The sequence below is a fragment of the Diabrotica undecimpunctata genome, chromosome 5, assembly GCF_040954645.1.
Source record: "Diabrotica undecimpunctata isolate CICGRU chromosome 5, icDiaUnde3, whole genome shotgun sequence".
NCBI classification, from domain to species: Eukaryota; Metazoa; Arthropoda; class Insecta; order Coleoptera; family Chrysomelidae; genus Diabrotica; species Diabrotica undecimpunctata.
Window position 1 is genome coordinate 130,898,292 of NC_092807.1, and position 13,228 is coordinate 130,911,519.

The 13,228-nt window shown below is 36.1% G+C and overlaps 1 protein-coding gene across 1 annotated transcript in view; it reads right to left on the reverse strand.

Moving 5' to 3' along the window:
* LOC140441799 (uncharacterized) overlaps positions 1-13,228 on the reverse strand; it is a 591,049-nt gene that overhangs the window by 107,175 nt on the left and 470,646 nt on the right. The window contains exons 2-3 of the mRNA XM_072532720.1: positions 7,425-7,595; positions 1,774-1,854 (exon numbers count right to left, since the gene is read on the reverse strand). Of these exons, the coding sequence (XP_072388821.1) occupies positions 1,774-1,854; positions 7,425-7,595 (252 nt within the window). The remainder of the gene's footprint in view (positions 1-1,773; positions 1,855-7,424; positions 7,596-13,228) is intronic.

Consider the following 13,228-nt stretch of genomic DNA (forward strand, 5'->3'; position numbering starts at 1 on the left):
CCTTTTTCAAAATTGATTTTGGGAAAGACAGGACTGGCATTTTTCGTTTCTTACATATTTTCTACTACAGCGACTCAACTCAAAACTGCCGATGTTGCACGTAAAGTTGGTATCGATACGGTCGACGTTCTCCGCACAACTAAAAAATGCCAGTATTGCACGCACAAATTTATCTAAATCGATAATACGTCACAATAACACAGCTGCTTTCTATAGGTAATTTGAAAAACTAGTATTGTGCCGTTCATGCTTGCAATAAGCTTATTTTCAATTGTGCCACTATATAGTATATCAACATGTCCTTTTTTAAAATTGATTTTGGGAAAGACAGGACTGGTATTTTTTGTTTCTCACATACACGGTTATAAAAGATCTACAATTTTCTACTACAGCGACTCAACTCAAAATTGCCGATGTTGCAGGGAAAGTTGGTATCGATACGGTCGACGTCCTCCTCAACTAAAAAATGTCAGTATTGCACGCACAAATTTATCTTAATTGATAATACGTCAAAATAACACAGCTGCTTTCTATGGGCAATTTGCAAAACTGTGCCGTTCATGGTTGCAATAAAGTCAATTTTGTCAATTTTTGAGCTATGCCACTATTTGCATGCAAACGACGATATGTGGTTACACGCACGTTACAAGCAAGTAAATGTTCACCACATTTTTTTTATTAATCCATTTACATTAAATAAAACGGGATCATTGGCTTTTGTAGCATTCACTTTTGGTAGTCTGCTACACCTGAAATAGTTTTGACTTAACTAACCCGTTTGTATATTTTTTACATGTCTATATAAGCATTATAAAAAGAGAAGTTTTACAATTCTTTTTTATTTTTATATTATGGTATACAGACAACCACTGAGAATTTCTCCTTAGTGATTTTATATAAATATTATATAGTCACAGTGTACTGAAATACTTTCTGTACCATTTATAGGTTATAACATTATTGCTGAGTACGTTTCTTAATATATTTCTTAACATATGTCTCTAATATTTATATTCCGGCTTTTTTTAAGTGTACATGCGCGTCGCATAAAGATCGAAGGAGTGAGTTACTCCGAGCCGCAAGTCCCAAATCTTGCAGTACTGCTCATCCACAGGTCGATCCGATACACCAGCGTATTCTAGTCCAAGTAGCAGATCCATTAGAATTTTAAACTACTACTTTAGCCTTTTGGTTTTCTGGTCAAAGTCTGAACCATCGACCACTAAATCGTTCACAGTGAAGTAAATGTAATTCGTTCGCCAATACAATTATATATATACACCGGTATTTAGGCGTCACGCCCTTCCGGTAGAGATCTATGGAGGAGTATCACCGAGCCGCAAGCCCTTATCTCTTGCCGTACTGCTCCACCATAGGCCGATCAGACACCAGCATATTCTAGTCTAAGCCGCAGATTGATCTAGAATTTTAAACTGCTGCGTTAGGCTTTTTTTTTAATTTTTCTGTACACCGAGCTGGGGTTCGAACCCACATCCACTGAACCACTCGACAGTGAAGCGAATGAGAATCGGCCGCCTAGCCCGCTTGGCTATCTGACCGACAATAAAATTTACAATTTAAAATAGGCCTAATTTTATAATCATATTTAAACAATACACTTCTCATTTTAAAATTGTTAAGACTTAATATTTTTAGTTCTAGCTGACATCTTAAATATTGTATTCCTAATTTTAGTATCAATGATATTACTTAAAATATATTTATATTAAAGCAAAAAAGCAGCAAAGCGAGGATTTAAGGGGTTATTTTTACCATGAGTGCATACTGCTCTTCGAGTGTCATAGACAAGTGGGGGAAGTAGGTCAAGGGAAGGCAGTCTATTGGCGCATCCACCTCAAATAACAAAACCAAAAAATTAGTACCGACACCAAAAAAATTAAATAAAAACAAAATGTAAACAAGGCCGGCAACCTGTCATGCAGCATGAGTTAAAGTAACTAAAAATGTTCGCATTAATACAACAAACTACATAACGACCGTGCTTACGTGCATTTCCTTTAAAAAATGAGAAAATTATCTGATCGAGAAACAAAGAGAGTATCGATTGAATTCTTTTATCACGGAAAAAACGCTTTTAAAAGGCAAAGTTTGGGTCGTTTTTATAAAAAGAAGTATTTGTCCTACATAGGGTTATTTTACCGAAAAATCATGATTAAATATCTAATGTTTAGAGGCCGATCTGATTGTCACGCCATTAATAGATTGTACAAGAAATATGTCATTTAAGTTGACATATTATGGGCTCCAGGTTGTGAGAAAAAAATGTAGCATACTCAATCAATGAAATAACTAAGTTTTATTAAAATACTATCTGTTAATTTACTACAAATTTATTTATAAAATAAGTTGTTGTTTACTAATGCCAGTAATTTCGATTTATTTTAGATGCTATATATTATAATAATCGGTTATAATAATCAGTTAAGAATTTGAAAGTAAACTTTTTCTAAAAACGTTTTTCGATACGTGATACATAAATTTAATAACATATTACACAAAAAATTCAAATTTTGACAGAACTCACAAGTGTATGTAGAGGTCAGTTCACAACAGTTCACATCAGTTTAATCGAGCTGACTGGAAATAAGACTATAGTAATAAACGAAGTAAAAATGTAAAAAAAAGTGGACAAAGCATTACACAAAATTATTGCTGAAGAATAGACCGAAGTATGTCTCACAAGAATCTTTGACAATAATAACGTGAGGAAATTACAAAGGAAGATATAACTAAAACATTAAAGAAAACCAAAAACAACAAAGCACCAGGACCAGGGAAAATAATGGAACTACTGAAATATGGAGTAGCAAGGAGCGTATAGTTCACAACAGTTCACTTCAGTTTAATCGAGCTGACTGGAAATAAAACTATAGTAATAAACGAAGTAAAAATGTAAAAAAAAGTGGACAAAGCATTACACAAAATTATTGCTGAAGAATAGGCCGAAGTTTGTCTCACCAGACCCTTTGACAATAATAACGTGAGGAAATTACAAATGAAGATATAACTAAAACATTACAGAAAACCAAAAACAACAAAGCACCAGGACCAGGGAAAATAATGGAACTACTGAAATATGGAGTAGGAAGGATCGTATCCTTTATATGAGTGTGGTTCAATCAAATCGAAGCAGGAGGCGAGATTCTAGATGAGTGAAGTCTATTATACACTTATCTTTCATTTTCTTAAAAGGTGACAAAAGGTCAACAAATAACTACAGAGGAATCAGTTTAATGTCTTCAAAGGCAAGAACGGTTTCCACAGTTATAAAAGAAAAAATAGAACGACACAACAAAATAACAAGCATTACGAAAAGCCAGATCATGTCTAGATAATATCATGAGACAAGTGATAGAAAAGAACAACGAGAAAAATATTGAAACCCATATGACCTTTATCGACTTGGAGAAAGCATCTGATAGCGTACCCAGAAAGCAACTATGGGCAGCAATGAGAAGAATAAAAGTTAGAGAAAAATTAATTAATATAGCACAAAGATAGTATAAAGAAACAGGTGCAAATAAAGTTAGGGAAGGAAAAAACAAAAATAGTCACAGCAACAAAAGTCCCTAAACAAGGATGTGGTCTATCACCGACACTTTTTAACATCTCCACAGATTAGGTTTTGAAAAGATGGTATAGAAAATGCGGAACAATGGGCTTATCAGTATAAGAGAATATATTACATTTACTACTTTTCGCAGATGACCAAGTCATCTTCGCAAAAGAGAGGGAGGACATGGAATATCTGATAAGAAAATTAAAGGAAGAATATAAGCTATGGGGATTCAAGATAAATATGTGTAAGACCGAATACTTATATATTGGATCCAAAGATGCACATTTGATCTTAAGTTTAGAAGAAGAGACTATTAAGAGTTATAAGATTTTTAAGTGTTTAATGGCAATGATCAGCCGGGATGATACTTGTAATAGCACAAGGAAAACAAGCTACGAAAACACTTCATGGAGCTATATAGAACACTCTAACCAAAAAAACCAAAGAAAAAAGGATATGTCAGAACATAGCATTACCTATATGGAGCCATAGTACGTCCAATGACAACAACAATAAGAAGTAAAATAAAAACAGTTGATTTGGACTGTATGAGAAGATGTCTGCAAATCACCAGAGAGGATAGAATAAGAACAGAGGAAATATGGAACAGAATCAAAGTAGAAAGCTAAATTACAAAAAAATTGGAAAACAGAGCCACGCAGTGGTATGAGCACCAAGAAAACCAGAGCACGGTTGATCAAAGAGAATATTGAGATGCTATATAATGTAAAACGTACATAGCAAATGATATGATAGATAAATACCTCAGGGAATGAAGTGAAGTGAAGAATAGGAGAAGAAGAATAAGAGAAAAATACATGTAACTCTATTCTATTTTCCAGGTCAACTACCTCTCCACTACTATAATTTTAAACAAATAGCTGTGAAAACCTATGTACAGAGATCATTTTGATTAGGTATAGTCGAATACAATAATACATGTTGTCTTGTATTGGCGGTATTAGAATATATCATTCGATAGCGTATCCATCTTCTGAATAACGACTTTGACTTTATTCAGCCATTTATTAAAATGGTTATTCGATGTTCCGAAAGCGTATTTTTTTGGCATGATCTCAAAGTACAATTCTTTTTGGTCTTTATCAACCAATACTATAACAAATTGAGAGACTCCAGGCATTATTGCTGGTCACACGATAAAACAGTTCTTCAATTCTATTTTTACGCTTTTTTATGTAGTATTCCCCTCATGTACTTAGCAGAAAATGATTTTACTGAACAACGATCACGTGTAAATGATTACTTTACTCGCCTTGTTTTAAAAAACTTAACTTTACTTGACATGTGACAACAAAAGATTCACTCGACTGAATAGCGTCTACTGAATCGCCAAGTCTGAATTGACCTTAAGGCGGGTACACATTTGCGAGCAGAACTGTTCGCGAACCGTTTGTGAACGCTATATTCGTTAATGTGTACGGCAGAAAAAACCGCTTGCGTACTGTTTCATCGTGACTCGTCGCGAACCAAATTGTTGCGGTTTATTTCACGACTTCAAAGGAAGCTCGGCTTTCAGTTTGGACGGCGCTTACTAGACGCAGCGAACATTTTTATTGTGTCATCAGATCGACATTGTGTGAATGACGTGTTCCTTCCTAGAGAGACGTGAGAAAACAGTAAACTGATTATTGTCATGGACGTATAAATAAAGATAAAATCTTTATTTATACGTCGATGATTACTGTACATAATTTTATTTTTGTTAAACAAGCAAAAACAGGAACATAAATCAGTACCCAAATTATAAATAAAATGAATCATTTCACACATGTGTGTTCGTTGTTGGTTTGTCGCTTTCCATGGATCGAGATAAGTATGCGATTAGTACGATGTAGAATATTTTTCAAGGATCTGTACGCGTACTGTACGTATACCGTTCGGCTCGCATATGTGTACCCACCTTTAGGTTAGGTTCAATATGAGTGCGCGCTTAACCATCCTTTCACTAAGAGATATATTGCTATTGAGTTAATAATACTTAAATGTATGGAGCCTCATCCCATTTAATCCTGTGCAGTCGTACAGAGAGCGTTTTGCTGTCTCATCTTCAGTCTGACAAAATCTGCAATCCGCACCTTCTGTCAGTTCGATTTTAATCATGTGCCTCTTGAGACGACGGTGTCCTATTAGGGGACCTACGATAATTCGCAGATAATTCCTATTAATACCTAGTAGATATTTGAAATCCTTCTTTGAAGGTTCATGTATAAAAGCCTCCGAATGATTAACACTCATTAAACGTAATCACTCATATACGAGTGGCTACATTTAATCCGTTCCACCCAGTCCGATATCATTATTTTGTCTGTGCTTTTTGCAATGTCAACGAAAGCTCCTGGGCCTATAAATGTTTTTTTTTATTCCTTCTCTGGCAAGTAGGTCCGCTTTTTCGTTTCTATCAATACCAGTATACCCAAGCACGCAGAGTAAACTTACTTTGTAACTTTTCCGTTCCGAATCAGATTCTGAAGACAGTTCCAAACGAACTTGGAGTCAATTCTTCTATTCGACTACAGCGTTTATGCCACCTGGCTCTCCAATATAATTTTTATAGATCTGTACCTGTTGAGTTCATATAGGCACATCTCTATAGTATAAATTTCTGTTCGAAAGTCTACTCCAGTTCCAACTCCACCATCGGTTTTACAGCCATCTGTATATTAGCATCGATCTGCCATTATGATATCCGTTTTATTTGACTTCCTTTCGTCACATCCTGAAAAGACGACGGTACACGGCTTTTCGAAATTATATTTAGGTTGCATTGCATCTGGTATCATTTCCAACAATGGATGATCTCGGTTTTCTTTCGCCCTGCTTCCTAGCGTTTTATCCTCCTCCTTTATTCTCCTACCTTCGTCTTCTCCATCAATATATGTAATGGAGAGAGGTCAGGTAACAACTCCATGGAGGCGGTTGAAATGACCTTAATACTTTACCAAATAAATTTGTAAACAGAAAGCAAGCTTGGTTTGGAACATGCCCTTTTTACATAAAAACCATTAGCTGACAAATTATAGTTTGTTCCTGAAAGCCATATATAATGTTCAGCAAATTGTTCTGAAATGTTCTCTAATTAAAATATGTTGTTGTTTGTTGCTTGTTTTTCTCTCTTTTGTTTATTTTTCTTCCGTAAGTAAGTTAATAAACTTTTTTGGTTTATACATGGTTCTTGTCTACTGTTTGCTTCATAATACATGCTATAGTACAACGATTCGCATTGATAGAAACACATTTTGGACTTAAGGCCATTTTCATAAAAAGTACTTGTTAATGATGAGTCTTCTACAGCGTTTTCTGTCGAAGCAATCTTCGGTTTTTAAACATCTGGTGATCATTGCATCTTCGACATCTCTCCAGGACCGTCTTGGCTTACATGGTTTTCTTTCATTTTTTTTTCTATCTTTTTTGGTCATCTATTTTCAGGCATTCTTTACAGGTGATATGCTGGTTATTAATTTATTTTAAGGTTACTTAATTTGAACATAAGCTCAAATTGTTTCTCTAACGAAGGGCTTTATTTTAACACATTTCATTGTTCTTGAGTGACGACTATAATTATTATACTAGAGGTATAGTATGGTCATATAGGTTTTGCCTTGGACAGTTTGTAAAACTGAAGCCATAAATATTTAACTAACTTTATCAAAATTTCTAGTATTACTTAATATTCACCGATAGAACAGTGTTGTATTCGAAAATAACTTTGAAGCTCTGTTACCTAAATGCCACATCAGATATTTTCTCATTTTTAAATATTATTAATCAAACACAAATATTAGGTTAAATAAAGTAAGCAACATATAAAAGCGTTTGTACTCACAACTGCTTGAACTTGACCAGGAACTAAAGCTTGACCAGGTGTCAGACCCATTTGTTGCATTAGAGCGTTTTTAAGGGCTAAGTGGTTTCTTCCGTTTATTAATAGTTGATCCTTAAGATGCTGTGGAGGATGGAAATATTTGCAGGGAGGTTTTTCCCTATTACATCGACCCTGTAACAAAAAATAAAATAAGTTTATTTAAATACAGCTTAATTTTGAATGCAAAACATGTATGACAAGATAAAAATGAGAAGAAATATCTTTTTATATTAGAATCAAACAAAAAAGTGTACCTAATGTTTGCTGAAAACTTTAAGTTAATATTTTATTAACTTTAACATACAATAAATTGATTGTTTTCAATTTTCAACGTTTTCAATGAAAAGATGAACTAGTGGATAATGAGAAATAACAATGGACATTGTCGATCCCAACCATAATACATTTTATAATTAAAGTTGGTTATTTTTTTAACTCCTTTGCAAAATTATCGTAATACATAGTTATTTTATTATCTTTCAGTGTTAATTCTAATCAAAATTCTTCTTATTCTTATGTTTTCTAAGTTTATAGTAACTCGAGAGTTTTTGTAATTGACTATAGTGCGCTTGATAGCACAGTTTTTGGGATCTTGCTAATAATCCCCAACGTAGTGCCATAAACCACTGATAAAAGTGAAAGACCTGATGGCATCTTTACCTTTTACCTAAAAAGGAAACGCTACAGATCTTATTACAAAACTACTTCCCAGGATCAATAAGTATTAATGTACAGAGTCAGGCTGGAAACCCAGTACGACCCAAACGCCTTAGAAAAGAAGACTGAGAATTCTATGCAATAAATATCAAGCCGCAGAATGTAAACTTAGCCATAAACAAGCTTATTCCATTTAAATCTCCAGGGGAAGACGAAATATTTCCTGCACTACTACAAAAAGGATTGGACATTTTATTGCACATCCTAACAAAAATATTTAGGGTTAGCATAGTACTAGGTTATATACCAAAGTTTTAAACCTTTAAAGAAAAGAAGGAAAATCTGCATACTGGCACGTGTGACTCACACAGGTAGTGTTGGGTTCCTAATACCCTAACGAAGCTGTGAGGACGAGATGCCCGAGGGATTTAGACCTTTGACAATTCGTTCCGTCACCACACCGAGATGGTCGGCGTCCAACTAAAAACCTCTCCTCTATCCCACCAGACATCAGGATGGAAGGGCTAGTTAAGGCAAACATCTCTCCTGATGTACGGCTATTAGCCGATTCCCATTCTTTCTCCCACACATTCATCGGGGAAACCACACGAACCACCAATAACTTTCAACGCCCTGCCTTAGCGAGGCTACCATCTTTCTCGCGCCATCGGTCTCTCATTCACTCCTATTTCGGCCTTCGACAGTCCGAACCCCACCGAGGTGCTACTCGCTTGTTTTCAAATTCTGCTGGGAGTTCCCTCTCCTCTCGTTCTTTTGAAGAAAACAGCACTCGGATAAATTTGTGGATCCGTGTCCACCACCACTCATCCTTCATCATTTTCTCCACCCTTTCTCTCTCACGGAATCAAACATTCTGCAATTACACTCTCTTTCAGACTTCTCTCTTTCATCCGCCCAACGCTCACACTCCAACATCGTGTGTGTCACAGTATCCAAGAGACCACAGTAAAGGCACTGATCGGACTGAGCCCTCCTAAACCTGAGAAGGTAGCTGCGGAAGCAGCCATGGCCGGTGAGCATTTGCGTCAGATAATAATCCAGCTGCCTATGCCCAAAGTCCACCCAGCTGCGAAGGTTCGGGATTAGTGACTTCGTCCACTTCGCCACATCACGAGTTGCCTCCCATTCTTGCTGTCACTGACCAATTGAAACTAATATCTCGGCCAGTCTATCTCATTCATCTCTCGCTCTCCAATATTCCGCCCCCTAAGACTATGAATCCTGACCCTTTCACCTGCCAGCACATGTAAGGAACACAGCCGGTGATCACCCAAAGAGCGGCAGCAGACAAAGTCCTGTACGCACATGCTACCCGCAGCAGACTAGTTCTGTCCACGCGTACCATGAGCCTCTTGTAAGTTGGTATTTCTACCGCCCCACTCCAGATTCGGGCCGCGTAGAGGACGACAGACTGCACAACACCGTAAAGCGTCCTTCTCCTTTCGGATTTGGGTTCACCGCTATTAGGCATTATCCTCACCAGCCAGCGCAGCCATTCTCTGAATAACTCTGCGGGTCACCCCCTTAAATGTTCCCTTTAACTCCCAACTTGGTGGACAGTAACTCCCAGATACTTGACGTACTTTTTGGGCGTCACTCTCGTTCTCGCGCACTCAAATTCAACCATATCTCTCTTTCTGTAGCCTCTGAGTACTACAGCCTCCGTCTTATCCCCCGCTCATGCTCGTTCATCCAATCCTCAATATGCACGCGTAATCCGAGACAGGACAACTGCACTACTGTGACTGGTGAACAGTGCACGTGCAGTAGCGTCTGTGGCCTTAGAAGACTGAGACCCCGGAAGCCCCGAAGAAGACGTCAGAGAGAAGGTCATGAGAGGAAAGCTCGGCGCAGTCAAAATCGACACGGTTCAACCCAGAAGCCTGATGAGTTTATTATTAATTTTTATAATAATGTTGATCTTAGTTTTACGATATTAATTACGAATTTAATAAGTGTACTAACCGCGGAAAGCTTTACCAAATTATATATATATATATATATATATATATATATATATATATATATATATATATATATATATATATAGTTTATATATATTTTATATATATATATATATATATATACATATAGTTTAAAGAGCTTTACTGGTTCATAATGAAGCGAAACAAAAACAGAAAATAATTCAAAACTCTTTTGGATAATCCACATTATCCCAGAGGATTTTATTTTATTACGTCAAATATTGGCTCACCTCGTATCCTCTATCGTCAAACTGAGGGTATTTCGGTTCCATTGGTCAGAACAGAGCGTATAGAATTGCAAAATAAACAGTAATATTCGAGCGCGTTTAAAGGGATTATGCAGTTAATTATTTCGGGACAAATTGAAAGGGTCACTGTACCCCGCTCGATGGATCGTAAAATGTATTGTGATCATTATGTTCGGACACTCGACTAGCATGATGAATATCTACTGTTTTACTGATTGTAATAATGTTTTTTTTGACAAAGCAGTATGTCGTTGACAGTTCTATATCCATTACCTTCTTATTTGATTGGCACATCTCGTTAAAGCTGGCATGTGATAAAATTTATATTATTACGATAGTAGTTATTGCATCAAATTGTTAAATAACTGAAGGTAACTCTATTATGTATAAATAATATGTATTTATACCATTGTAGCACTTGGTAGTCATTAGTTGATTTATCGGAATATTACATTCATTTTTAAACTATAGGCCAGTACTAGGGCGTATAATGAAATTGTTTTTTTTTCCTGGTATTTTATATTCTTTTATCTAATAGCGTCTGATATTTTTCAGATCCACTCTTTCTTTATCAGTGCTTTGGACTAACTAGTCTTCGCTTTTTCCTTGGTCTTTCTAGATTTTTTATTTTTTCTTATTACATAATGTACAAATCCGCTCTTCTACCACTTGTAGTTAATATTTTACTGTTTTTTTTTTCTACATTTGTATGCCTAAGTAAGTTTATTCCAGTTTTTAACTCTGGTGTTTAATAATTGGAGGCCTTTGAAATGTGGGTATTTAGAAGACTACTTAAAATTCCCTGGACAGATCACACAACAAATGTCGAAGTATTAAATCGAATGTGCAGAGAACGAGAATTGCTGGCAATAATAAAAAGAATAAAAACTGCTTATCTGGGTCATATTTCGAAATTTCAAGTACCAGTTCTTAAAGCTTATTATGAAAGGGAAGATAAAAGGAAAACGGGGCATCGGAAGAAAGAAATACTCATGGCTTAAAAACATAAGGGATTGGACAAACCTCGATGCCCATGCATTCTTTAGAGCCACACAAGACCGAGAGGAGTATGCCAGAATTGTCGCCAACATCCACTAATTGGATAGGGCACCATAAGAAGTTTAATGATTGAGACAGAGGATTTAAATCTTTTTCTATTCCGTTCATTCAATTGTGACTTTAGTTTTTACTTTTCTTGTCAATTATTAAGTAGTCATGTCTGTTACTATTTTTTTGTATCATGTGTTGTTCTGAATGTAATAGTTTTTATTTACTCTTTCCATTTGATTCCCCGACCAACTTTTCTTTTCTTGTGTAATTACAAACCCTCTAGTAGTTTAATTGCTGATTAATTCTACTGGTATATTATTTTCAGAGTTTCTAGATCTTGGTCCTGAATTGGTTGTTCGTGAATTGGTACGTACTGAATACTAGTAGGTTCGAATATCCTATTGTTATATAAAATAAATCAAATCAAACAATACTTTTTAAACGATTTGCCCTATTTTATGTAAATATATATATATATAAGACACGCTCTGTTTCATCACACTTTATTTTTCGGTGTTTAGCATCATCGAATTTTATACGACACTTGATGGATGTATGTTTCGATGTTCTTACAGACCAATGTAAGATATAATTATCAAAAAAATATATTTCCTTAGTTGTAGATTTGTCCTTTTAGAACGTTTAGCACGTTCTAAAGCTAGTCGAAGTATTTATGACTTTAGATAAATAGATTTAATGAGGCGGCTTGGCCTATTCCACTGCGACCTTTTCAGATCTATTTTAGTCCACTTATCCTAGATTACACAAAATGTGCTCTGCAGTTTCTCCAACTAGGTGACGGAATTTACATAGATTATCATCTGCCAATCCCATCAGCTTCAACTGTCTACTCAGCTTACACTGCCCTGTTAACAGACCTACTGGCTTTGACTGTTTTCATGACTTTTCCTATTAGGTCTGCTGTAAATTTTGGGGAATGTTCTATAATGAACTGTTTCATTCTGGTGAGCTCCTCCACCACTCCAGTGGTTTGTGTGCTACCCGTTTTCTTGTAGCTGTTCTGGTTACTGCCCTTGTAACGCCGCAGAAGGGTTTCGGTCATATAAATGGTATTAATCAGCCGTGTTTGGCCATTTCATCTGATTTTTCATTGCAACCGTAACCTTTCTACGGTCTGCTAGTTTATTTAGGGCACCCACACAATCTCATACTAGCTTAGAAATGACCTCTACAGAATTGAGTGCCTTAAGCGCTGACTGGCTATTTCTTAAACGCAATGGTGGATTGTCGTTATTTCCACCTAGAAGATTGTAACATCTTAGGATAGATTTACCAGGAAATGTATCCTTTGCTTTGTCCCCACTATACCAGCTCCTACACCTTCAGATGTTTCTGTGCCACCAGTGTACTAGGTAGTTTCTGGTTATAGGGTACACCTTCCTTCAGTCTTCCATACCTGGATTAATTTTGAATTTACTGTCTGCTGCTGCTGATGAATTGCCCTATTCCGATATCTGCTTTTAGCTCCTCGGTTAGCTTCCTATTGTCAGTTTATGGGCCTGCCTTATGTGTTGCTAACTATGTATTAATCTGTGCATCACAGATGTGGCTTCGCCCTATAAAGATATGAAGTGCAAGATTCAGCAGGACTTCCAACGCTGCCCCAGGATGTTTCTGGTAGCATAAAAGGAGTAGTAGGTCCTTCTTCAGCAAGAACCAAGGCACCCATAACAAAATAACTTGTGCTTCGCAAAATCATGTAATATCCACTCTTTTGAAATTAAAAAAAATATTTTAAAATTAAGATTTTTCTGTATTGGAGATTCGGCTTAAGTGGAGTCTG